Source organism: Garra rufa, chromosome 6 (assembly GCF_049309525.1).
Source record: "Garra rufa chromosome 6, GarRuf1.0, whole genome shotgun sequence".
Taxonomy (NCBI): Eukaryota; Metazoa; Chordata; class Actinopteri; order Cypriniformes; family Cyprinidae; genus Garra; species Garra rufa.
The window spans coordinates 26,985,267-27,012,405 of record NC_133366.1 but is presented as its reverse complement, the minus strand read 5'-3'; the positions used below and the strand labels follow the sequence as shown (position 1 = coordinate 27,012,405).

At 35.8% G+C, this 27,139-nt stretch overlaps 2 protein-coding genes across 3 annotated transcripts in view; one reads left to right on the top strand and one right to left on the bottom strand.

Annotated features, from left to right (window-relative positions):
• Positions 1-27,139, bottom strand: part of ubac2 (UBA domain containing 2) — a 36,538-nt gene that overhangs the window by 4,988 nt on the left and 4,411 nt on the right. The window contains exons 2-8 of one of the 2 annotated variants that reach the window (XM_073842395.1): positions 23,512-23,639; positions 21,694-21,813; positions 20,208-20,314; positions 12,619-12,742; positions 11,917-11,964; positions 6,760-7,014; positions 561-698 (exon numbers count right to left, since the gene is read on the bottom strand). In XM_073842395.1, the coding sequence (XP_073698496.1) occupies positions 561-698; positions 6,760-7,014; positions 11,917-11,964; positions 12,619-12,742; positions 20,208-20,314; positions 21,694-21,813; positions 23,512-23,639 (920 nt within the window). The remainder of the gene's footprint in view (positions 1-560; positions 699-6,759; positions 7,015-11,916; positions 11,965-12,618; positions 12,743-20,207; positions 20,315-21,693; positions 21,814-23,511; positions 23,640-27,139) is intronic. The other variant, XM_073842396.1, reaches the window with a different exon arrangement.
• Positions 16,862-18,528, top strand: gpr183b (G protein-coupled receptor 183b). The gene has a single exon (XM_073843359.1). It carries the CDS (start codon positions 16,862-16,864, stop codon positions 17,933-17,935), a length of 1,074 nt encoding a protein of 357 aa, XP_073699460.1. The 3' UTR covers positions 17,936-18,528.

Sequence of the window (27,139 nt, the reverse complement as noted above, 5' to 3'; positions counted from 1 at the left end):
TATATGCAAATTGCTTTTATAAAAACTTAAGCAGCAACTTTTCCAATTTCCAATATGTATGTAATTCTCAAAACTTTTGGCCACGATTGTATATATTCTCTGCCCCCATATCTTGAATTTTGTGATCATTCTATCTAATCTAAATGGATTTTAATAAACTGAATCATGCAGTGAAAGAACACATTCTAAATGCGTACGCACACTAGTTTCACCTAACTAGATTTCATCATGTAATTTGTGTTCACTCTGTAGGTGTGTTTTGGTTGGTTTTTGCGATATACTCGATAATGTCAAATTGCACATTGTCAAAACTAAATTACAATATTAAATTGCAGACAAAATATATCGCACACCCCTGGCAGATTGGATTCAATATATTTTGTTTTTACGCTAATGAGAAAGAAATTCGCAAAAATTTGGTACAATTTTTTTATTTTTTATTGTTTTTATGGTACAATGTCAAACTATTTAGGGAATTTTGATTTCTCAGATCATGACCTCTTTAATAAATTGTGATAAAGACCAAAAGAAGTGTACTTGAGATTGTTATATAATCTCACCTGCTCCTCAGCCACAGCTGTGTTGTCCGGTGGGTGCATATGGGTGGGCTGTTGTGGCTGGGGATCCTCATGGTGCCGGTTCTGTCCTCTATGCCTTAGAGTTGGGAAGAATCTGTTCCAATTCAGGAGACCTGTCTGCTGAATTAATGACAGGAATTCTTCTTAAAGTCACCATGGAATAAAAGTTGACAATTCCTATTTTTATGGAATATTGTCATGTTTAACTTACAGTTGATGTCAAAAGTTTACATACAACTTGCAGAATCTGCAAAATGGAAATATTTCACCAAAATAAGAGGAATCATTCAAAATGCATGTCATTTTTTATTTTGTACTGACCTGAATAAAATATTTCACACAAAAAGTGTACATATACTGTAGTCCACAAGACAAAAGTTCAATTTATAGAAATTATCCCATTCAAAAGTTTACATACACTTGATTCTTATATATATATATATATATATTCTTGTTATATGAATAATCCTCAACCTTGTGTTTTTTTTTTTGTTTAGTGAAAGTTTTTCATGAGTACCTTGTTTGTCCTGAACAGTTAAACTGCCCGCTGTTCTTCAGAAAAAAGGCTTCAGGACCCACAATTTTTTTTGCCTTTTCAGTATTTTTTTGTATTTGAACCCTTTTCAACAATGACTGTATGATTTGAGATCCATCTTTTCACACTGAGGACAACTTGAGAACTTATATGCAACTATTACAGAAGGTTAAAATGCTCACTGATGAAGGAAGCAGTTGCAAATGAGTCCCTCAGTTGTCCTCAGTGTGAAAATATGGATCTCAAAACCATACAGCCATTCTTTGAAACGGTTCAAATACACAAAAATGCTAAAAAACCAAAGAATTTGTGGGACCTGAAGGATTTTTTTAAAGAACAGTGGGCAGTTTAACTGTTCAGGATAAACGAGGAACTCATGAACAACTATTACTAAACAAAAAAATTTTTTTTCTTGTGGACTATATGTAAACATCTTTTATGGGAAATATCTTATTCAGGTCAGTATTAAATAAAAAATAACATGCATGTTGTATGATCCCTCTTATTTTGCAGCTTCTGCAAGGTGTATGTAAACTTTTGAACTCAAATGTACATGATACGCACATCACTTTTTTATAATCATAATTATTAATCAAAACATCCCTTCCTCTTGCAAGGATCCCAAGTACATATTCATAATCCTACCACAGGTTTATCAACTACAGCGCTAACATACTCTAGGCCTAGTTCATAGCTGCACATAGAACTCCAAGTACACTTATGGTTCTAAGCTAATTTTCCATATAATTTCCACAAAATAACAGCTTTTCTCATTTTCACTTTCACAAAGTCAAAATGAAATGTGCTTTTATCAGGTATCTGCGATGAAAACATGTGGCTGTCTGCATTTGTTCACAGGAAACCATTAACTTCCTCTTAGAAAAAAAAATGGAAAAAAAAGAAAAGAAAAACAAGACATATCACTTAACATCTTGTCCAATCTGAGTGATAGAAATACTGAAATGGAACTTGTTCACTCATTGCAGTTTTGATGTTTTCCTCGTCAGAAGTATAGACATCTCTAAAAATGGAAACTGACCTCCATCACTGTTTTCTCCACTAACAACATGGCTTGTCTGGCCAAATAATATGTGAACATACCCTCTCTCAAAAAATACTTTGAAACTTTAAAATTAAAAATTTCCCAACCCATAAAGAATATAAAAAAAAAAAGTATACCAATAATCTCATTTCAAAATGACTGCATAAACTTTTGAAAAAGCAGATGATGACTAGGTTACTGTATAAAATCTAATCAGGTATACAAAATACAAAAACACCAGACAAATTATGAAACAAATTTACAATTTATATAAACAAGTGGAAAACACAGGACAAAGTACAAGAACTTGAATCAGTGAATCATTATTTTTATGAGTCTGTTCATTTAGATGAATAAGTACCATCCCTACTACTTTGTCACTCCCTAACACCAAATAACAAGTACTGGTGAATAAAAAAATTCTAATTTTTATGACAGTAACAAACTTCCAAGAGGGCCGCAGGTGACTTAAAATTACTGTAATTAATATATTTTTATAAATACAATTAATATTCTCATTACTCATGTTATTTATAGATTAAAATAAACTTAATTGCTAAAAAATGCAAAAAAAAAAAAAAAAATGCTAAAAAAAAGACATAAAGACATTAAATCATATATTTTTTCCCATTCGAAGACTACACAGTGGTATGCCAAAGTTTGGGCACCCCTGTACATTTTCATCATTTTCCTTTATAAATCATTGGTTGTCTGGAAATTTCAGTTAAATATATCATATAGGAGACAAACACAGTGATATTTGAGAAGTGAAATAAAGTTTATATGATTTATGGAAAGTGTGCAAGAATTATTTAAACAAAATTAGGCATGTGCATACATTTAGGCACCCTTGTCATTTTATTGATTACAATACCTTTAACACTAATTATTAGAACTTAAAATTGGTTTGGTAACCTCAGTGACCCTTGACCTCCATACACAGGTGAATCCAATCATGAGAAAGTATTTAAAGGAGGCCAATTGTAAGTGTTTCTCCTCTTTGCATCTTCTCTAAAGAGTGGCAACATGGGAGCCTCAAAACAACTCTCAGATGACCTGAAAACAATGATTGTTGAACATAATGGTTTAGGGGAAGGATACAGAAAGCTGTCTCAGAGATTTAAAGGTGCCATAGAATGGAAAACTGTGTTTACCTTGGCATAGTTAAATAATAACAGTTCAGTACATGGACATGACATGCCATGAGTCTCAAACACCATTGTTTCCTCCTTCTTATATAAATCTAGTGTTTGCAAAAGACCACCGAAAAATAGGTCAATTCCAACATAACACCAACTGTTATGCAACAGCCCCGGGATCGTTAATAGTTACGCCTCCAACATTTGCATCGCCCAATCGTCGGTAACGTCAGTACATCAGTAAAACAAGGCAAGCCACTGAAGGGACACGGTTAGCTTAATGCTAGTGCTAGCCTGTTACATTGCAGTACAAAAGATTTCACTTACCACATAAACAGAGAGATGACTGCGCTGATGATGGTGAATGATTTACAGATCCCGAGTATCACTGTCAAGCAGCTGAACTTGTGTGGTAAGTGAGCACTCCCTCTGCATTATAACTTTACACAGAGCACATGGATCACAGTAATGAGACTAAAATATCGGTGATTCAAAACGGCAGATTCAACAAACCACATATTAAAAGCGGCTAGAGCTCCTAATTAAATATATATTTTTGTCAATGTGCCAGCTATAGAGATGAGCAGCTCTGTGAAACAGCCAATCAGAGCAGAGCTCATTAATATTCATGATGCAATAACAGCGCATTTCATTCTAGGGACAAATCCTAGGGTTCTAAATGGACCTGTAAAACCGTTTCTGGAGATTTTTTGCCCTTTCCTATGCCATATACCTTCTATGTAGATATCAGAGAACAATTTAAAATATTCTCTCAATGCATTCTATGGCACCTTTAAGCTCTCAGTTTCAACTGTGAGGAACATTGTGAGGAATTGGAAGACCAGAGGCACAGATCTAAAGTAAGTTCTCTCTTAAGGCCCGAAGTGGCAGACCAAGAAAAATCTCAGATAAGCAGAGGCGCAGGATGGTGAGAACAGTCAGTCAACCCACAGACCAGCTCCAAAGACCTACAACATCATCTTGCAGCAGATGGTGTCACTGTGCATTGTTCAACTATTCAGCGCACTTTACACAAGGAGATGCTGTATGGACGACGAGTAATGTGGAAAGAGCGTTTTCTCTGGACACGCCACAAATGGTGTCGCTTAAGGTATGCTAAAGCACGGACAAGCCAGCTTCATTTTGGAATAAGGTGCTGTGGAATGATGAAACTAAAATAGAGTTATTTGGGCAAAACAAGGGGCGTTATGCGTGGCGGAAAAACAACACAGCATTCCAAGAAAAACACTTGCTACAGTAAAATTTAGTGGTGGTTCCATCATGCTGTGGGGCTGTGTGGCCAGTGCAGGGACTGGGAATCTTGTTAAAGTTGAGGGTCGCATGGATTCCACTCAATATCAGCAGATTCTGGAGAGCAATGTCCAGGAATCAGTGACAAAGTTGAAGTTGTGCCGGGGCTGGATTTTTCAACAAGACAACAACCCTAAACACTGCTCAAAATCTACTAAGGCATTTATGCAGAGGAACAAGTACAACGTTCTGGAATGGCCATCTCAGTCCCCAGACCTGAATATTATTGAAAATTTGTGGTGTGATTTAAAGTGGGCTGTCCATGCTCGGAAACCATCAAACCTGACTGAACTATAGATGTTTTGTTAAGAAGAATGGTCCAAAATACCTTCCGCCAGAATCCAGACTCTAATTGGAAGCTATAGAAAGCGTTTAGAGGCTGTTATTTCTGCAAAAGGAGGATGCACAAAATATTGAGTTAATTTTTCTTCTGTGGTGCCTAAATTTATGCACATGCCTAATTTTGTTTAAATAATTCTTGCACACTTTCCATAAACCATATAAACTTTATTTCACTTCTCAAATATCACTGTGTTTGTCTCCTATATGATATATTTAACTGAAATTTCTTATCCAGACAACCAATGATTTATAAAGGAAAATGATGAAAATTTACAGGGGTGCCCAAACTTTGGCATACCACTGTGTATGTGACCCGGGACCACAAAACCAGTCATAAGAGTATTTTATTTTTATTTTTTTATTAGATTTATACATGATCTGAAAGCTGAAAATCTGGAATCTGAGGGTGCAAAAAAATCTAAATATTGAGAAAATCGCCTTTAACGTTGTCCAAACGAAGTACTTAGCATTGCATATTACTAATCAAAAATTAAGCTTTAATATATTTACGGAAGATATTTTACAAAATATCTTAATGGAACATGATCGTTACTTAATATCCTAATGATTTTTGGCATAAAAGAAAAATCGATAACTTTGACCCATACAATGTATTTTTAGCTACAGCTACAAATATGCCCATGCTACTTATAACTGGTTTTGTGGTCCAGGGTCACATATAATAATGAGGGAAAAATCTTGCCTCATTAGTGTTGGACAGTGGGGGTTTGAGTCAAAAAGGTTAAGAACACCTGTATTAAACCATGGCCGTATATGAGATGTTCAGCTGACCTTTGAAGGGAGTAAGCTGCATTTCATTCAAGGCAAGACTAGTTCTTCACTGTCATGTGAGGGGGTTGTAGAATATTCCAGTGGTTAAAAGTTTGGACCGATAACCAAAATGCTACAGTGCCTTGCAAAAGTACTTCATTTTTTTTCACATTTTGTTTTGTTGCAGCATTATGTTAAACTGCTTTAAATTAGTTTTTCCCCACATCAATTTACACTCCATACACCATAATAATGACAAAGCAAAAACCAGATTTGCAAATTTTACAAACTTATTAAAAATAAAACACTGAAATAAGTAAAATAACTCATAGTTGAAGCACCTTTACAGCCTCAAGTCTTTTTGGGTATGATGTGAAAAGCTTTGCAATTATCTGCCATTCTTTGCCTCACCTTTTCACCTCTCAAGCTCTGTCAGCTTGGACCGGGGCTGGCAGACATTTTCTAGAGTCCTAGTTGTTCCAATCGTCTTCCATTATGGATAATGGAGGCTACATGCTTCTGTGAACCTTCACTGCAGCAGATTTTTTTTCTGAACTCTTCCCTGGATCATTGCCTTAAGTCTGTCACTGAGCTCTACAGGCAGTTATCTTGACCTCAGGACTTGGTTTTTGCTCTGATATGCATTTTCAGCTTTTAGACCTTTTCTAAGAGGTGTGTGCCTTTCTAAATCATACTCATTCAAATGAATTTGCCACAGTTTAACTCCACTCGAAGTGTAGTAACATCTAGAAGCAATATGAATGCTCCTGTGCTAAATTTCGAGTGTCCCAGAAAAGGCTATGAATACTTATGCAACGGGATCTTTTCAGTTTTTTATTTCTAATAAATTTGCAAAGTTGTTACAAACCTGTTTTGTGCTTTGTCATTATGGTGTATGAGATGTAGATTGATGTGGGAAAACAAAAAGTATTTTAAAGCAGTTTAACATAATGCAGCGACAAAACAAAATGTGAAAAAAATGAAGGGGTATGAATACTTTTGCAAGGCACTGTATAAGGAAAAAAAGTATTATAGAAGTACCTGAGCTTGTTGTTGCTGTGCATTTCTTCTGAGGTGTGCTAGCTGAGACAGGAGCAGTTGCTGGTCCAGCATATCCATCCTCTGCTGTCTCTGGATGTCCAAAGTAGCGCCCATCCCCAGCGGGGCTTCTGCAGTGGGCTCAGAATCTGAGAAGACCGGCTCTAGGAGCATTGAACCACATCTGGCTGCCCATCCTGGCACACGTAAGAACTTCTGGACTGCCAGTTTATTACTATAATACAACATGCCTGCGATCTGGAACAGAGAATTGTAAGTGGAGAGGTTATCATAGAAGCATGACAGTAGCACTGTGTCTACACCGGACACAAGTGCTTTTAGCAATAACATGTAAGTCTTGCAAGACATCTACAATGAGACCAAAGCTGACACAAATATTTTCTTCATCTATGAAAATGGATTAATCACACTGCCAGTTCATGCTAACAGAGCCAAGGCTCTTTAAAATGAAGATAGCATTAGCAAACATGTATTTTTTTTGTAACAGGTTTGAAACAAAACACTGTTTCTTTTAAAAGCGTGTTAAAGAAGTAAAAAAGAATGTATTCTGACCCAAATTCCTGTTTCAATAAGAAATGCTTCAGAAAATTGCATCAAAGTTAATTTGTATTGCTACAGTATGAACAAGAGGAACTGTAATGTCCAATAAGGCACTCTAGAAATATTTTGAAAAAAATATGTGACCCTGGACTATAAAACCAGTCATAGGGTTCATTTTGTGTAATTAAAAATTATACATCATCTAAACGCAAATAAATTTATATTGTTACAATGGTAACAATACAACTATTTGAATATCTGGAATAAATATATATAAATATATTGAGAAAATTGCCTTTAAAGTTCTACAAATTGAGTTCTTAACAATGCATATTACTAATAAAATATTAAGTCATGCATTAGTCATATGGAATTAGTCATGCATGTACGCCCAAAATATCTGTCCAGAAGCATTGAAAATATGGCCACAGAGTGAACTGACTTGCATTGAAATAGACTTTGACTGCATTTATGAAACCATTTCATGGGGCCACTGTGATTTCAACTTTATTTTTCAAACAACACATTTAGTAATGTTTAACATAATCATTAAGTATCTGAGAAATTACACAAGTATTTATAATTACATACGTAAACCTACGTATTCACAGCCTTTGCTTATTACTTTGTTAAAGCACCTTTGGCACCAATTACAGCCTCAAGACTTTTTTAGTATGATCCTACAACTTGGCACACATATTTTGGGCAGTGTCTCACGTTCTTCTTTGCAGGACCTCTCAAGCTTCATCAGGTTGGATGGGGAGAGTGGGTGCACAGTTATTTTCAGATCTCTTCAGAGATGTTCAATCGGGTTCAAGTCTGGGCTCTAGCCGGGGCACTCAAAGACATTCACAGAGTTGTCCCGTAGCCACTCCTTTGTTATATTGGCTGGCTGTGTGATTAGGGTCATTGTCCTGTTGAAAGATGAACTATTGCCCCAGTCTAAGGAGCAGGTTTTCATCAAGGATGTCTTGCTGCAGTAATCTTTCCCTTGATCCTGACTAGTCACAGAGTTCCTGGCAGGGCTCTGAACCGGTTCAAGGAACGAAAACGAAAAACGAAAACAAATGACATTGAACAGGAACAAAAACGAAAACGAAAACAAAATCAATTTTAATCGTTCTGAACAGAAACGGAAACAGAAATTCCAAATTAACCGGTTAATAACGGTATTTTTATCGTTCTCTTTATTATGTCAATTTGGCAGACCAAAAACATGAATTCAAATTGTGTGCGCAAATGCGACTGTGACGCAAACAACGTGAAATGCCCGGCAAAGCAGATGTCGTCATCATATGCAGAGCCCTTTCTAATGCAACGAGCTTAAGGTTACCAAGCACCTGGCTGTTTCATGTGCAAAGGTATGTTTAGGTTTAAGTTATTGTAGCCTAATTAAAACTTGTAGTTTAAGGCCCTGATCACACCGAACGCGTTTTTGCAGTGAGAGGCGCCTTTTTTGAATGGTTTTCTGTTGGCAGTGAGTGTTCTACGCGCTGCTTATGTGCCCCGGGCGCCTCGCGTTTTCGCCGCCTGCTGCGCCTGGCGTTTTTGCAGAAGCGCTCTGAGCGCCTGAAGTTGTAAAAAAAAGCAACTCTGAGCGGAAAAACGCCTGACGTCATTTGCGTTTTTTCCATTGTCCAATCAAATGAATGGAGAGGCGGGCCTTCTGTTGTGGTGACGAAAGTTTACCGTTGCTTAAAAAGTCCGGAGACTGCAAGAAATGGAGGAGAAACTTTTGGTGTCTGTCGTGGGTAAACCGGAGCTGTATTTTTTGGGGTTTCTGCTAATATGACAGTTTAATTAACAGCAAAAAACAAAGATTTTAGAGCGCTCGCGCTATAATTCTTTGATTTAACTGACAGGACAGCTGTTTTGGTTGTTGCCTAGCAACATAAAAAACCGCAGCACACTGCTCTTTTTAAAAGTCACCAAAAAAAAAAAAAAAAAGGCAGTGCTGTGCGCCTCGCGTTTTTAGAACTAAAAAGACGCGTTCGGTGTGATCGGGGCCTTAGTAGGTTATAGATTCACTTTTGCTGAAGCCCATCCAGTTTTTCCAGTAGCCTATTTGGTATATTATAATTGAAGTTGTTGATCTGTTGTGTTAAATGTAAAAAAAAAAAAAAAAAAATTCTATTGTTGTTTTATAATGTTACAATGCGTTATGTTTTCTTTTACTTTTATGCATCAAATGTAAAATCATATCCACTATCTGGAGTTCTGTTTTGTTTGAGTGAAAATAGCCTATAATAGGCTATTATGTATATTAGGTAAGGAATAAGTCAACAGGTTTTTATCGCAGATTAAGCCATGTGGTCAGGATGTTAAGCGGATGGTCTTGAAGGGGCTTATTTCGCTATAGTATTATCAAACAAGAAAATAGTTTTAAAAAAATTATTAGCGCATTTGTAACGAGTTTCCAGGTGAACTCGTTTACTTTCGGTTTTAAAGACATTAAGTTCAAATGACACGAACACGGAATTTGGTTTAATCATTTATAAACATAATGCCAAACATGTTATTAAAAGGCACACTCTATCTATCTATCTATCTATCTAATAAAATAACGTTATTAACCGGTATTTTTTCTAGAAAACCGTTTTCGGAACGTATTGTTTAATGAGGAACGCAAGAACAGAAACGTTATAATATCGATTCTGCTCGGAGTGAACCGAATGGATTTTTTTTTTTCGTTTTTAAGCCCTGGTTCCTGGCACTGAAAAACATCCCACAGCATGATGCTGCCACCACCATGCTTCACTGTAGGGATGGTATTGAACAGGTGTTGAGCAGTGCCTGTTTTCCTCCATACATGATGCTTGCCATTCAGGCCAAAGAGTTCAATCTTTGTTTCTTCAGACCAGAGAATTTTGTTTCTCTTGGTCTGAGAATCCTTCAGGTACCTTTTGGCAAACTCCAGACTGGCTGTCATGTGCCTTTTACTGAGGAGTGGCTTCTGTCTTCGGCCTGTCTCAGTATGACTGGACGGCCCGCTCTAGGATAAGTCCTGGTGGTTCCAAACTTCTTCCTTTTATGGATGATGGAGGCCACTATGCTCACTGGGACCTTCAATGCTGCAGAAATCTTTGTGTACCCTTACCCAGATCTGTGCCTCGACACAATCCTGTCTCGGAGGTCTACAGACAATTCCTTCAACCTCATGACTTGGTTTGTGCTCTGACATGCGTTGTTAACTGTGGGACCTTATACAGTATAGACAGACATTCTAAATCATGTCTAATGAACTGAATTTACTACAGGTGGACAAGTTGTAGAAACATCAAGGATGATCAGTGAAAATAGGATGCACCTAAGCTCAGTTTTGAGTGTCATATGGCAAAGGCTGTGAATATCCACAAACATTTTTTTATTTTTAATAAATTTGCAAAGATTTCAAACTTCTTTCCCTTTGTCATTATGGGGTATTGTTTGTAGAATTTGAAGGAAAACAGTGAATTTAATCCATTTGGGAATAAGGCTGTAACATGACGAAATGTGGAAAAAAGTGAAGCGTTGTGAATAGTTTCTGGATGCACCTTACACATATTTTAACGACACAAAAACCCAGACTTAAACTATTAAATCATTTGCAGTTCACTATGCGATGACTGGGTGGTCACTGTTATGGAGATCATTACTCATTGCAAACCTGTTTGACTTTCTTTATATTGGAAACACACCAAAAAACAGATATTTTGAATTGTGATTTTGTTTGTTAGTCAGTGGGGTCCAAAGTTGTTTCAGACCCCATTAACTTTTTTTGTACTAACAAAAGCAGTTACTTCTTCAAAGTATCTTCTTTTGTGTTTCATAAAAGAAAGTAAATGATATGACAGTATTTTCTTTTTTATCTTTTTCTGCTAGAAACCACCATCACTGTCCTAGTAACTTTAACATAATGAATGTTAGTCTGACATAGCCAGACCTTCGGACTGATGGCAGGAAGTCTGGGAACCTTGGGCGCTTTGAATGGCCAAGGACCGCCCAATGAAGCCATATGACTGACAGTTAAAGAAAATAATTACATTTCGCTTTGTGCCACATCATGTTTAAGGGCGTAAAATGTTTTACAATCACAGACTGGTGTGCAAAACTCTTGGACGTATTTTAAAGAGTCTAAGCCGCAAACTTACACCTTTAAAAATCCAGCATTTAGTTGATCCTGATAAGTGCTCATCATCACAGTTGCAAACATGATGGCGTTCTTCTTCCATGAGGTGATTTGGCGGCACAGCATTTTTGTTTTCAGATGGAACTTTGAAGAAAGCAATATACGCGACTAATTTAACCAATCCAATGATGACTTTGAAACTCCTGAAGTGTTTCCAATTTTGTGTGCCATATGCATCAGACGTTCAGCCAACAGTCTGTGGTTGTGATGTCTAAAGCTGAGATTAATGTTAACTAACTAGTCTCCACAACCATCCTCCGCAAAGCTCTTTTTATTTCCATTAGAACAGTGACTTCTCAGATCTCAGATCTTATTTTTGGTTTGTGGGTTGTACTGAATTTCACCCATACAACTGTAATCATACTTAAAGACTATTGCAGATACAAACAAGTAAACACAGAAATGTTATGTGAAAGCCATCTTATACTTACCAGTCCACTACAAGCAACCACCCACATGTAGGCACTTGAGGTCAGAAGCTGATGACAAGATAACAGAACAACAGAAAAACAAAGATTCTGAACTATGTCGAGAAAGCACTTTCACATCCACAAAATTTCTCCTGTGGCATTACAAACCAGCAACGCTAATATACAATCATTCACAAACAAGTGTTCACTCTTATTTGATGCAAGGCTGGAATAAAAAATGTGAATATTAACTTAATGAAACATCTGTTATTACAAGATTAAATTACATTGGTTTGTAGATTTGTGGGTATGTTAAAGCCATGCCTGTGAATGCATGACTGAAAAAATAGTGATGGTAAAAAGTAAAAAGTCATCTACCCTTGTCTGTTTTTCTAACGAGAGTGCATCTGTTATCGCTAATATCTCAGAGCAGCTCAAAACACAACCAGAGCAGCAACCACAATGAATAGGTTCCCAGGTGCAACAGTTTCTCATGTCTTGTCTCCGTTATCCTACAAACTTTTGCTCTGTGGTTTCTACTCTGCAACACAAATCTGGTGTTTTCAAAAGAAAAAAAAACCCACATCTTATTAGACATTTGAACCTCATGTCACTGCCAGTAAATGTCACTTGCTATCCTGAGAGCTTACGCAGCAATGGCTTTTACTTTCTGTGTGTAGAAAACTAATGTGAAGATGATTTGTAAAGGCAGTCTAAGCTCACCTGTGCACCCACAATGTACGTCAGAGACTTGTTTGTGATTGAGATGTGGCCGAGCAGCTGAGTGACCTCAACACGTGGGATGGAGCTGTAGAAGGGCACAAAGAAAGCAAAGACTGGGCCCAGTCTGAGAAATAGAAAGAAAATTATTAAAGTTAGGAATAGTAAAGTGAATCCTCAACCAATCAATGCTCAATGATGAAGAAAAGGAACAAAACATTTGTTGTATTCAAATGTTTAAATTAAGTGACTCTGAAATTAATACATCACGTTGCGTATAATCATTAAAGAGACAGTTCACCCCAAAATTCTGTCAATATTTACTCACCCACAAGTTGTATGAGTTTCTTTCTTCTGATAAACATAAAGAAGATATTTGTTGGAAGAAAAATTTTGGTGATCAAACAGTTGGTGGTCATTATTGATTTCCACAGTATGTAAAATACTTTGGAAGTGAATGGGGACCTGTAACTCTTGATGGTAAGTAAAAGACAGAATTTACATTTTTGGGTGAACTTTCCCTTTAAGTAGGAATTAATAAAACTTTCCCTTCCTTTCAATTCCCTTTCAATGTAACAGTCTAAAACATTGTCACCTGATTTTCTAGTTACTTCATCACACTTCACATAGTAATTTACACATAAAAGAGGAAATAAAAGAGGTAATAAGTAGTGCGTTACACTGTTTTATTGACATAAGCACAATTTATAAGATTGTAAATTGTGCAATATTACTTTCAAACTATTCTTTCCGATGTAGGTTACTAAACATGTTTCTAAATGTGGATGTAATAAGGATCAACTGTAACGGATATGTCCGACATAAATTTATAGATGTCTTGGTGGAAGCCACAAGACAATTTCACTTCTCAATTCAGAGTTAAAGAGATAGCACACCTAAAATCCCCTAAAATCAATACCCTTAATGTTGTTTCAAATCTGTATGTATTTCGTTCTTCTGTTGAACATAAAAGATGATATTTTAAAGAATGTTGGTAACCAAACAGCTTTGACTTCCATAATATTTTTTTTCCATATTGTGGAAGTCACTGGCTCCCAGCAGTGTCTTTTAAGACACTTTTTCTTGTGTTCAATCGAGTAAAGAAACTTTCACAGGTTTAAAACAACCTGTTGAAAATGCAAACAGACTTTTCAGGTTTGGGTGAACTATCTCTTTAATACTCACCACGCTGCTAGAAAGCGAGAGATAGAGATAAGACAAAGGAGAGGAAGAGAGGAAGAGAGTAACAGACAGCGTGAAAGAGACAGGAAGAGATGGTGAACTCTCACTTTGGTTGCATTTTATACTGCTTTAAAAGTGACACATAGAGATTTAGAGAGTAGCACCAATGTCTGACTAAACATCTGCTTTGTTAACTGGTAAGTACATAATTTCATTCAATCTTTGATAAAAAAAAAAGAGCAGAAGAAATGGAAAATATAAATGTTTTAGAAAATTAATGTGTGAACTTAACCCCAAACATAAATAAAAAAAGTCTCTGTAAAGGTTTTATCCATTTTTAAGGTGAACATGTGTATACATCTGTATATATTTGATTATACAGCAAAACTTTACATTAGTCATTTCATTAGCTAAAATTAAATAAAAACGAACTATACATTTTTTATAGTATTTATTCATTCACTGTTAGTTTATGTTAAATCAGGTCCATTCATGTTAACAGATACAACTTTTTATTTAAATATTGTTTTCGAAAAATGTTGCAATTTTTAATTAATAATTCACCATATTTCACTTAGCTCATATGAACTAATACTTAACTAATGTTAACAAATGGTACTTTATTGTAAAGTGTTACTGATTATATTTCATTTCAAATATGTATGTATTTGTCCTTTTTTCAAAATCACAAATTGTATTTAAAATGCTAATTTAGTGTAGTCATTAAATATAAAGCAGTCTTTTATTCAAATCACATTTCAAAATTAACTTTTTAAGCAAAGCAGAAACATTTACACAACCGAAACATTGAAAAGGGAAATAGCTTAAAAACGGCAGAAGTCTACACATACTACAATCAGCAATATCAAGAACAGAATTACTTTCCATAGTAGAAAAGGACACTACCCATTCAATGGTTTGAGGTCAGTAAGAATTTTTAAATGAATTAATTATTTGATCAAGAACAAATTAAATTAATAAAAAGTGACAGTAAAGACAGACATTTTATACTTACAGACACTTAAAGTGTTGTAGATTTAAGTATGAGAATTGCTAAAATTTGTTGAATATATTTTGAGACAAAGGTCTTTTTAATGATTTTCAGTAATTAAAGCAACAGTTTTAAATTAATGGAAGAATATGTAAAAGTATAGTATTTAGCGTACAAAGCGCCCCTGCTGTTGGGGCTAAAAGGCACATGATAATTAAAACAATAAATAATAGATGGCTGGCTTTTTCATTTGTTGGCATGACATGGTTAGATTCAGATGGTAAATATTGTTTATTATGCTGGATGTAGAGATAATCACCATGTTTAGAATGAACCATCGTATTTAAACTATGATATCAATTATATCATATAATAAAATATCATTTGTTGTTACTATTGTAAATCTATATTAAATGAATATAGGCTCTCCTTCAATACTTTCAGATTCTTTACTTTTTAAAATGATTTTGTTTCTGTATTTTAAAATATATTCTTTTATATTAACATATTTTAATGACAGTGCATTTATTGAACAAAAAATAATTATTTTATTTATCAAAATAAGCAGAGAGTAGTAAAAACTTTGCTAAAGTGATTGTTTTGAACAAGTATTAACTTAGACATCATTGAAAAAAAAAAACATTGCCACCTCATACACTTATGTGATTTTTAACAAAATAAACGACTTGTATGATTTATTTTCACACAAAATCTGCTCCAAAAAGGTCTTTTTTCTGCAATCATACATAGTATTAGTTTTAGTATTAAGTTATTATGTGACAAATGATGGTAACACTTTACCATAAGCTGTCTTTTGTTCATACATGAACAAACAATGAACAATACATTTATTACACTATTTATTAACCTTTGTTAATGTTAGCTAATAAAAATACAGTCATTCATTCATGTTTGTTCATGTTAGTTCACAGTGCATTAATAATGTTAATAAACACAACTTGTGATTTTAATAATGCATTAGTAAATGCTAAAATCAACATTAACTGAGATTAATACATGTTGTGGATATTGATCATACTTAGTTCTTGTAAACTAATGTAGTTAACTAATGAACCTTATTGTAAAAGTGTTACTCCAAAGTAGGGCTGCAACGATTAATCGAACGATGTTGTGAGGCGCGTTTAGTCAATGAAGCCGGTACTTTGATTAGTAGTAAATCCCCATCACGTGCGTTCAGCTGGAGCGGCAGTTAATACACACAGCCTTAAATCACTGACAAGCCACGCCAAATCGCGCTGAAAATCGAATTCGATTTTGAGCGCGATTTGGCGTGGCTTGTCAGTGATTTACGCTGGGGTGTTTGAATTGCCGCTCCAGCTGAACGCACGTGATGGGGATTTACTACTAATCAAAGTACCGGCTTCATTGACTAAACGCGCCTCACAACATCGTTCGATTAATCGTGCAGCCCTACTCCAAAGATTTATATTTCCAAATAAATAAATCTAATCATAACAGAATCATAAAAAACAAAATTGATCCTAAAAAAGGTTTGCACAAACATAAAAGCAGATATTCGTAAATATTAACTGTCTTCAACATTGATAATAAAAATAATGAACGTTCTGGACCACAAAAGCAGTCATAATTTATATATAATCTAAAAGCTTTCTATTGATGTATGGTTTGTTAGGATAGGACAATATTTGTTCGAGATACAACTATGTGAAAATCTGGAATCTGAGAGTGCACAACAATCAAAATATTGAGAAAATCGCCTTTAAAGTTGTTCAAATGAAGTTCTTACTAATCAAAAATTAAATTTTGATATATTTACGGTCAGAAATGTACAAAATATCTCCATGCAACATGATTTTTACTTAATAACCTAATGATTTTTGGCATAAAAGAAAAATCGATCATTTTGACCCATGCAATGTATTTTTGGCTATTTCTACAAATATATCCTTGCTACTTGTAATAATATTTCACAATACTGCCATTTTTACTGTATTTTTGATCAAATAAAAGCATTAAAATTCTTCTTCTGAATAGTAGTCTATATTATACCATTTGCCTCTCTCTCTGCAGTGACTTCTCCTGTATATAACTATGATGAGCCCAGATTTAGCGCAAAACGTCTCTTGCCACAACTTATATGACCATCGTCCAGTGGCCCGAGTTCTCATCCCTCTGGCCTACTCCATCATATGTCCAGTGGGACTTTTAGGCAACGCCCTGGCTCTTCATGTGATCTTCAAGAACATCACCAAACTTAATTCCATCACGCTTTATTCCGCCAACCTGGCCGTGTCTGATATCCTGTTCTGCCTGTCCCTTCCACTTCGAGCCGTTTACTACGGCCTCGGCTTCCACTGGCCCCTAGGGGAAGGACTATGTAAAGCCATAGCACTGCTCTTCTATTTAAACTGCTATGCCGGGGTAAACTTCATGACCTGTCTGGCAGTGGATCGTTTTGTGGCGCTGGTGTTTCCTCTGAAGCTGGCGAAAATGAGAAAGGTGAATAATGCACGGTTAGTGTGTCTGGCCATATGGCTGGTGGTGTTGGCCCAGACCTTGCCTCTCCTGACCGTTAACTTAACCAAAATGGAGTCGGACAGCAGCATCACCTGTATGGAATACCCCAACTTTGAAGGTCTTTTCAAAGGGCTGCCCTACATGCTGATCGTGGGGGTAGTTTTAGGCTTCGGAGTACCAGTGGTCACAATTATCGTTTGCTATTCAATAGTAACCCGTAAGCTACATCTAGCAGCCAAGTCGAACCGACTCACGGAACGTTCTGGAAGGACCAAAAAAGCAAGAGGAGTGATCGCAGGAGTGGTGTTTGTGTTTCTGGTGTGTTTCAGCCCATACCATATAGACCTTCTGCAATACATGATCCGAAAACTTATCTACGATCCAGACTGCACAGAGCTACAGTCCTTTCAGATATCCCTGCATATTACAGTGTGTCTTATGAACTTGAATTCCTGCCTGGATCCCTTTGTTTACTTTTTTGCATGTAAAGGCTACAAGCAGAAGCTTATGAGAATGATGAAATGGCAGGTTGGCACCCACTTCTCCAGTGTTGGGAGAACCTCGCCTGAAAGTTCAGGCACAGGAGATGTGCTCGGCACACGTCGCAGCACCGGAATAAAAATGAACACTATTAGAGAAGGTCAGTAGAACAATTATCAACAAATCGATGAAAAGTGACAGCACAGACACATGTGGGGCCAAAATTGAGACTTGAAAGCCAAAAACAAGGCTAGTTAACCACAAGTGGTACCACAAGTGGCCTGAAAGTCACAGACAACTTGCCTCTCCAGATGTTAAACAGCACACGCTTCATGAGACAGATGGACGCTTGACAAACTGGCATCGAAGCAAAAAGACTATTATCCATGAAGTAAATGTTGACCATTTTTCATTCAAAATGTATTTGTAAAAGGGATAGTTCACTAAAATGAATATTAAGGAACAGACATGACGTGTGGCCAAGTATGGTGACCTCTGCATTTAACCCATCCATGTGCACACACACAGTAGTGAACACACAACCAGCCATATTGCTATTGCTGAGGTGCCCAGTGAGCAGTTGGGGGTTCAGTGCCAGAGGAGTCGTGGTATTGAGGGTAGAGAGGGTGCTGAACATTCACTCCCCCCACCTACAATCCTTGCCGGACCTGAGACTCGAACCTGCAACCCTTGGGTTACAAGTCTGACTCTCTAACCATTAGGTTTTTGAATAGTAAGATTTTGAATGTTTTTATGTTCTCTTCTGCATTTATTTCATCCAAAGTACAGCAAAAAGAGTTCAATTTTGAAATGTTTTTACTATTTAACATAACTGTTTTCTATTTGAATATATTTGAAAATGTATTCCTGTGATTTCAAAGCTGAATGTTTAGCATCATTACTTCAGCCACACAATCCTTCAGAAATCATTCTAATATTCCGATTTGCTGCTCAAAAACATTAGTAGTATATTATGCTGAAAACTGCTGAATAGAATTATTTCAGGTTTCATTAAATGAATAATAAGTTCAGAAGAACAGCATTTATCTGAAACAGAAAAATTTTCTAACATTATAAATGTCTTCATCATCATTTTAATCAATTTAAAGGTATCCTTGATAAATAAAATGATTATTTTCTATAATTTCTTTCCCAAAAAATAAACAAGTAAATAAAATTTAATTATACTTACTCCAAGCTTTTGAAATGGTTTAGTGTATAATGTTACAAAAGCTTTTTATTTCATATAAACGCTGATCTTTAAATCTTTCTATACAACAAAAAATCCTGAAAAAAAAAACGTACTCAACCTTTTTAAATGTTGATAGTAATAATAATAAAAATGTTTCTTGAACAGCAAATCAGCATATTAGAATGATTTCTGAAGGATCATGTGACACTGAAGACTGGGGTAAAGATGCTACAAAGTTAGCTTTGATCATAAAATATATTAAAAATAGAAAACAGTTAAACAGTAAAAGTATTTCAAAATTGTACTGTTTTTGCTGTACTTTGGATAAAATAAATGCAGGCTTGGTGAGCAGAAGAGACTTCTTAAAAAAAAAAAAACAAATTAAAAACCTTACTGTTAAAAAACATTTGACTGGTAGTGTATTCACTTGTTTTAAAACTGTATGACTTCCTCTATTTTGAGAAATGTGTCAGCAGCCTCTGTTTTTATTTATTTATTTATTTATTTTTTAAATAATGGAAATCAATGGTCACCAAAACAATTTGATTACCAAAATTCCTCAAAATATCTTCTTTTGCATTTCACAGAAGATGGGAAGTCATACAGGTTTGGAATGAATGCCATAAGGTTGAGAAGTTTCATTTTTGGATGAACTATTCCTTAAATAAAGAATTGTTAATGCTTTAGAAATAAATCGTGAATCATTCCCAAGTTTGGAAAATTGTGAAATAAAGCAGTGGAACTATCAAAAAGATGTTTTCAGTGTGGAAGAACCAACCAAGATATCATTGGTCAAGTTAAGAGATAATGACACTTAAAATATGTACTTTGTGAATTTTATTAAAAACTTTGAACACAATTTATTTTAACTGACTGGTGGTGGATGACAGAGTTCTTAGATAGAGAGTATGAAAGCTAGAAGTTCAAAGGAAATAACTTGAAATAAGTTGATACTTTACTTTCACAAGACCTTGCCATTTCAACATGTATGTTGTTATGATGTAAAGAATACTTTCACAACAATACAATGAGACATGAAAGTTAATCTAAAAGACAAGGTCAAAAAGAGAAGTTGATGCTTGTTCAACAGGAAACACAAAAGCTGCACCTTAACATGCGTAAAGTGTTGCAGGAATTTACTGTAACACTGAGCTTGCAGAATACACTAAATAAACCTGGCAACACAACTGAAAACATCAAAGTTTGTGAAGAACTACTGTAAAAATGGTATAGAAACTTGTCACTCACAGTCCAGCTGGAAGAACATCCACCTTAAGTTCAAACATGAAGCGAAGACCCTCTGTCAGCAGCAAGTCCACAAAAGCAGAGAGAATCCATGCTCCAAAGAGGAAGGACTAAACATCATAATCAAAAATATGACAATGTTTTAGATTTATAGTTTTCTTTTTTCCTTTTCTAAAACATCTTTGGATTCTAACAAAAAAAATTAATGTACTGTATGCGTAAGCAGGCATGTGAAAGGAAATGCTTGGTACCATATGAAAGGGCTTTTGATTTCATTTAAAAATATATATTATTTTTTGTTCATAGCATTTAAACAAGATACATATCATAGATGGTAGGCTGAAGAGCAACGCCTCAGCTTAAAAAATTAGTCAGCTGATTGCCAGATAACATGCAGATGCTCCAAGTTTCCATTTAACCTTTATGCACATAATCTTAAACTTGGTTTGTGTGTGCAGCACTATATTGGCATTTTTGAATATCAACTTTATCTTGAAATTATATAGCTTTTTAATGTATTCAAAAGTTTGAGATCAGTAATATTTGTATTGTTTTTCAAAGAAATTTTTTTTGTGCATCAAGGCATTAAATTTACTCAAAAATCCAGAAAAAACAGTAATATTGTGAAATATATTAAAATAACTGTTTTATGTGTGAATATATTTTAAAATGTATTGTCAATTGTCAGTATCTTTACTCGATTACACTATTTTTAGTGTTACATGATCCTTCAGAAATCACTCTAATATGCTGATTTATTATCAATGTTGAAAACAGTGCTGCTTAATATTTTTTTGAAACCTGTGAAAAAATATTTCAGGATAAAAAAAAAAGTTAAAAAGAACAGCATTTGTTTTAAATTGAAAACTTTTGTAATATTGTAAACTACCATTTAAAAGTTTGTGGTCAGTAAATTCTTAGTTTTTATTTTTATTAAAAGAAATTAATACTTTTATTCACCAAGGATGTGTTAAATTGATAAAAATGTATATATATATATATTGTCAGAAAATATTTGTATTTTGAATAAAAGCTTTTCTTTTTAACTTTTTATTTAAAGAATCCTGAAAAAGCTAACAAAAATATTAGGCAGCACAACTGTTTCCAGCATTTATAATAAATCAGCATATTAGAATAATTTCTGAAGGATCATGTAACACTGAAGACTGGAGTATTTAATGTAATAAAATAAGTTTAAATTTAAAATTTTGAATAGAAGTGTATATGCAATGCAATTTTATTTATTTATTTTAGAAAATGAGTGCAAATCTTAAATGATTAAAATCATTTTTTTGTCTTTGTCTATGGTATAACAAAGCAGAAGCATGTTGTGTCAGTACTTCACAAACAGTGTACTGAAAAGGTCACTCATCCAGACAAAAAAAAAATCTGATACTCATACATTTTGCAATGCAATATAAAATAAAACACTGTGAAACAAAAAACGGGAAGACATACAAGGCTGCTACTATTCACACTTGAAACTTACAGCAAATTTGTGGCTGCCAAACCTTCTCTCAAAAATACGAAAATTGTAGATAAGCAAACTACTGCAGAAAGTGTCTTTCAGGTCCAAGCAGACGAGCCTTCCACTCACCAGCCTCCAGAACTACAAGAGAGCCATGGAACACACGGAATAATTGCGTTTAGAAATACTAGAAATATTTTAAAATATGCTATTAGTTAAAAATATTTACACACACAATAAATGCAATTCCAAAAATCCAATAAATCAATTGATTATATGTGACCCTGGACCACAAAACCAGTCATAAGGTTAAATTTTACAAAATTTAGATGTATATACATCATATGAAAGCTGAATAAATAAGCTTTCTATTGATGTATCGTTTGTTAGGATAGGACAATATTTGGCCGAGACAAATCTATTTGAAATCACCTTTAAAGTTCTCCAAATTAAGGTCTTAACAATGCATACTACTAATCAAAAATTACATTTTGATACATTTATAGTAGGAATTTTACAAAAGATCTTCATGGAACATGATCTTTACTTAATTTCCTAATGATTTTTAGCATAAAATAAAAATCAATAATTTTGACCCATACAATGTATTTTTGGCTATTGCTACAAATGTACCCCAGCGACTTAAGACTGGTTTTGTGGTCCAGGGTCACATAGGTGGAAACTGTCCAGAAGCTTGGACAAGAGAACGACTGATAATGCTCTTTTATGACCGATATGATACAGTTTATTTTAAAACGTTAGTTCATTTTCAGAATATAAATTTCCTGATAAATTACTTACCCCATGTCATTCAAGATGTTCATGACTTTTACAGTCTAAAAGAAATTGTTTTTGAGGAAAACATTCCAAAATTTTTCTCCATATAGTGAACTTCAATGGGTGCCTATGGATTGAAGGTCCAATGCAGCTTCTAAGGGCTTTACACGTTCCCAGCGTTATGTAGCATAACGATCAGCCATTTTCATATAAAAAAAAAGTACATGTACATTCTTTTTAACCACAAATACTTGTCTTGCACTAGCCCAACTTCACATATTACATAGTTATGCTGGAAAGGTCACGTGTGACGTAGACAAAAGTACCGATTTAGTTTTTACAAAGCAAACGTGTAAAGAAACTCAAACGCCCTATACAAAAAAAGGGAAAATGACTAGTTTTTTTGCCCTTTCCTACCTTTTTGAACTGAAGTACACATACAAAGAGCTAACCACGTGTTACCTTGTCCTTTCCCATGTGATTATGTAATGTGTAAAGTCGTGCATGTGCATCACAGAACTAGTGCATTTGTGGTTAAGAAGTGTATACATTTGTTATTTTTTAGACAGCGACTGACTGTTTCCCTAGATAAAATCCTTATTCCATGGCTGGGATTGTGTAGAGCCCTTTGAAGCTGCACTGAAACTGCAATTTGGACCGTCAACCCGCCAATCCCCATTGAAGTCCACTATATGAAGAAAAATCCTGGAATGTTTTCCTCAAAAACCTTAATTTCTTTTTGACTAAAGAAAGACATGAACACCCTTGATGACACAGGAGTGAGTAAATTATCGTGAATTTTTTATTCTGGAAGTGAATCCTTTAAGCATCACATCACCAATATACAGAACCAATTTTTTATTGTATGATTTCTTGATTTTGACATAACTAAATTATTGTTATACTAAAAGAAAACATACATTATGAATATTCCATTATTATTACTGCAGTAATAAAAAATAATAATAACAGGGCAAACATTGTAAAGCAGTATTAATTGTTAAATGTATACAATTGATGTAGTGCACTGAATTATTCAGGTAAACTGGTTTAATATCTCACCTGCTTGCCCTGTCTGATAGCCTGGAGGTTGTATATGAACAGATCCTGGTACTGAGGCAGAAGCACAGTCAGCAGCACAGTGAGGACCGTAGGAAGCAGCAGTAAGCTCTTGGACAGGGGTGCTTTATCTGTAAGACACAGCACAGTATTGGGTTAGGGTTAGGGGTTTGTCAAGTTTCTTATTCTCGTAACTTTATAAAATAAAGGTTGAACCACCTATGTCACAAAGTATTTTAACAATGTCCTTACTACATTTTAAGGCCTTGAACATGGTAGTTGTGTTGCTGTCTATGTAGGGTCAGAAAGCTCTCAGATTTCATTAAAAATTTGTGTTCCGAAAATGAACAATGGTCTTGCAGGTTTGGAGTAATGGTGAGTAATTATTGACTGAATTTAAATTTTTTGGGGTGGTCCATTTGGTGATTATGGGAGTAGATCAAGTTCACTTATACCAATGTGATAACTACAAATTCTCTGAAAGAATTAAAGGAATAGTTCAATTAAATTAAAGGAATAGTTAACCTAAAAGAGAAAATTTGCTTAAAATGACCTTATGCTCAGGCCATGAATAAATGGGTGCCATCAGAATGAGAGTCCAAAGAGCTGATAAAACATCACAATAAAACTAGGGATGCACCGATACGAATCGGCCGATCATGCTTTTGTCAGTAAAGCCGGTTCTGTAATCAGCGGTAAATGCCATCAGGTGCGTGATTTCACGTTGAGCCGTATATACTACACACAGCCGTTGTTTACCGACGAGCTGCGCAAATCAATGTTCATTATCAGTGTGAATGTGCGCAGCTCGTCAGTGAACAACGGCTGTGTGTAGTATATACGGCTCAACGTGAAATCACGCACCTGATGGCATTTACCGCTGATTACAGAACCGGCTTTACTGACAAAACGCGCAAGTGATCGGCCGATAAGGATCGGTGCATCCCTAAATAAAACAAATGATGTTTGATTAAACAAGGTTCAGGAGGAGCACGATCAGATAATCAACCCATTCGGCACAGGTGCATCCTGTTTAACCAATCATTCAATCAGCGCATCCTCTATATATTACCAGCCGTCTTACCTCCATCCAGCGATAGTTTCTTGGCATTCGGTTTGGCGTTGGTCAAAATATTACAGTCAAAGACTAAACCTGTACCGGGGTTTTCGGATCATCCGTTGCAATCTGTCGGCCTTAGATTGACTTCGCCTCGCTCGACACCACTAGTACCGCACGAGAACCGGCTTTCGAGCGTCGCAGCGACAAGCCTCAGACCAGCCTGGGTCGCGCCCTACTTCTCACCGCAGCAAACCCGACTCGCTTCCCGCTTTGGTTCAACTATTCACCGCTGCCTTTTCCGGCCGCAGCGCTTCATGTAGTCAGACCACCAGCTCTCGTAGCAGTCGCTAGCGAGAGACGGGCCGTGTTGTTAATTATTTTTAGGTAAGTTTAGTGGACGGTATACGGCGTATACCCACTATTTAAAACCCCTTTTGATGTGCATTATTCAGTAACGTTAGTGTTCCGCATTAGCCAAAATCATGACAGTCTACCACATCCAGTCATATGTGAATAAATGTAAATATTCGCTAAAGACAGTGATAATGCAGCCAGGACCGTGGCGCCGGCTTGCTATGAAATGTATTTGATGATTGCGCCTAATACGCCCGCTCCCTAGTCATTTGAATCACTACAAAAACAACACCTTACAAAGAAAACTAGTAAGATTTTTACGATCAAACGTTTCTTAAACCAGCGAACCCCTGTAAACATTTTAGTCCAAGGATCCAGTAATGCGTTCAAATAGAAAGTTAAAAACGAAATTCATAAATGAAGCGTATGGCCACTTCTCCAGGCATTACTACACCACTTGTTAAGCCGCTAAAGGCAGTCAGTTATTGCTAAAAGCCGATAAACAATGCGATGCATAATTTGTTTATGTCATTTCGTAACCAGAACACAAATGAAATTATTAAACTTTTCTGTGCGTGATGTTTCAGTATTGTAGCTGGGTTTTTAAATTACACATTGTACTCCGAGATAAATAAGATAAAGATTATAGAAAATACGTTAAACTGTGTTCTTAAATTAACAATTTTGAAGTGGCAAACTAACAACTAAGGCGCATCATAAGGCAACCATTAATATTTTTGTTGAGTTCAACTATAGCAACCTACCGGTATTTAGACTTTTTTCACACACACACAATCTCAAGGTAAAGTTTGTTCCGCTACAGGTCTGCCCCTGTCGTATGCCCTCGTTTAAAATAATGCCTCTTACCTTTTCTGTTTTTCAAAGTGTTATCAACAAAGACACGTTTTACTAGTTTGTAATATATATGTTCATTCAGGCTGCTGACCGCTGACAAAATAATATGCTCAATAGCGCCAGCTGGTTTCTGTTTTCAAACTCTGGTCAATTTGAGCGTGTTTTCTCAATTTACTCCGTTAAATTATTACAGCATTTATATCCAAATGCACATTTTTCCAAAGAATAAATTATACTTCTCCTGTCGATGCATAAATTTAAGAAATAAGCTTAACAAATTGTATTATGATTTTGTCATGTTTATTCCTGGGCGCATTATGCAACGTACATTCACACTGTCACGTTAATAATGCGAAGGAGAGCTCGTACTATACACAATATTTTAATAATAATAATAATAATAATAATAATAATAAAAAAAAAAAAAAAAAAGTCATAACGCACAGCCAGCACAAATAGACAGAACGGTAAATAATGTACTTGATTATAAGCACCCATGTTCAGAATTAATAGACACAGTATCTATGATGACCCAAAGCCGACAACGTTTTAGAAGAAATGTTTGCTCTTTGAAGAAGTAAAACATCGGTATGTATCATAGCACCACAAACCACTCCCCTTTCCCGTGACCCAAAGCTAAAACAGCGAAAACAAACATAAGGCTGCCTCCGCAAGCTGTAAAGGCTGCACAGACTCTACAGCATTTTCTTCCGCACATCTCAAGCTTCAGTGACCTACAGCTACAGCAGCCGAAACAAAAGCGAAGTTGCTTCCGCTTGCAACAAGCCTTAACATCTCAGTGTTTTCCTCCCGTTACTTCTAATCCCTTTTCCTTTTCAGTGGCCTACAGCTCCCATAGCAGAAGCTAGTGCGAGGCCGCTTTCACTTGCTGTGCAGGCTACACAGGCTCTTCAAGATGTCTCAAACTGTACTCGCTTCCCAATGAAGAAGGCATGAGGCTGTCTGTGTTTGCAACTTAGGCCCACACATCTCAGACTTTTCCTCCTGTTACTAATAACCTCTTTCTTTTCAGTGGCATCCAGCTCCCATAGCAGACACTAGCCCTATTTAAGTATGAGGCTACCTCCCTGACAATTGCGGCCCATGCTCCTCTCCCTCACAGCTTTCTACTTCATTCAAAATAATGTTGTCTTTCTCCAGGTCAAGTTCTGGCTCTTAAGCATCAGGATGAAGCAGGTCATCAGCAAGCCTAGGCCGCGCCCCAGACTCGGCCACTCCTCACACTGCACGCTATCATGGCTTTTTCTCCTATATTTCCCATGCCTTTCCTTCTATCTCCTGCAGCAGACGTTAGAGTGAGGCTGCCTCCGCTGGCCGCTCAAGACCTCTTACTCTTACCCT

Bases quoted from the DNA above. Each gene is read 5' to 3' on its own strand.
- gpr183b (XM_073843359.1), top strand. From the start codon at position 16,862: ATGATGAGCCCAGATTTAGCGCAAAACGTCTCTTGCCACAACTTATAT.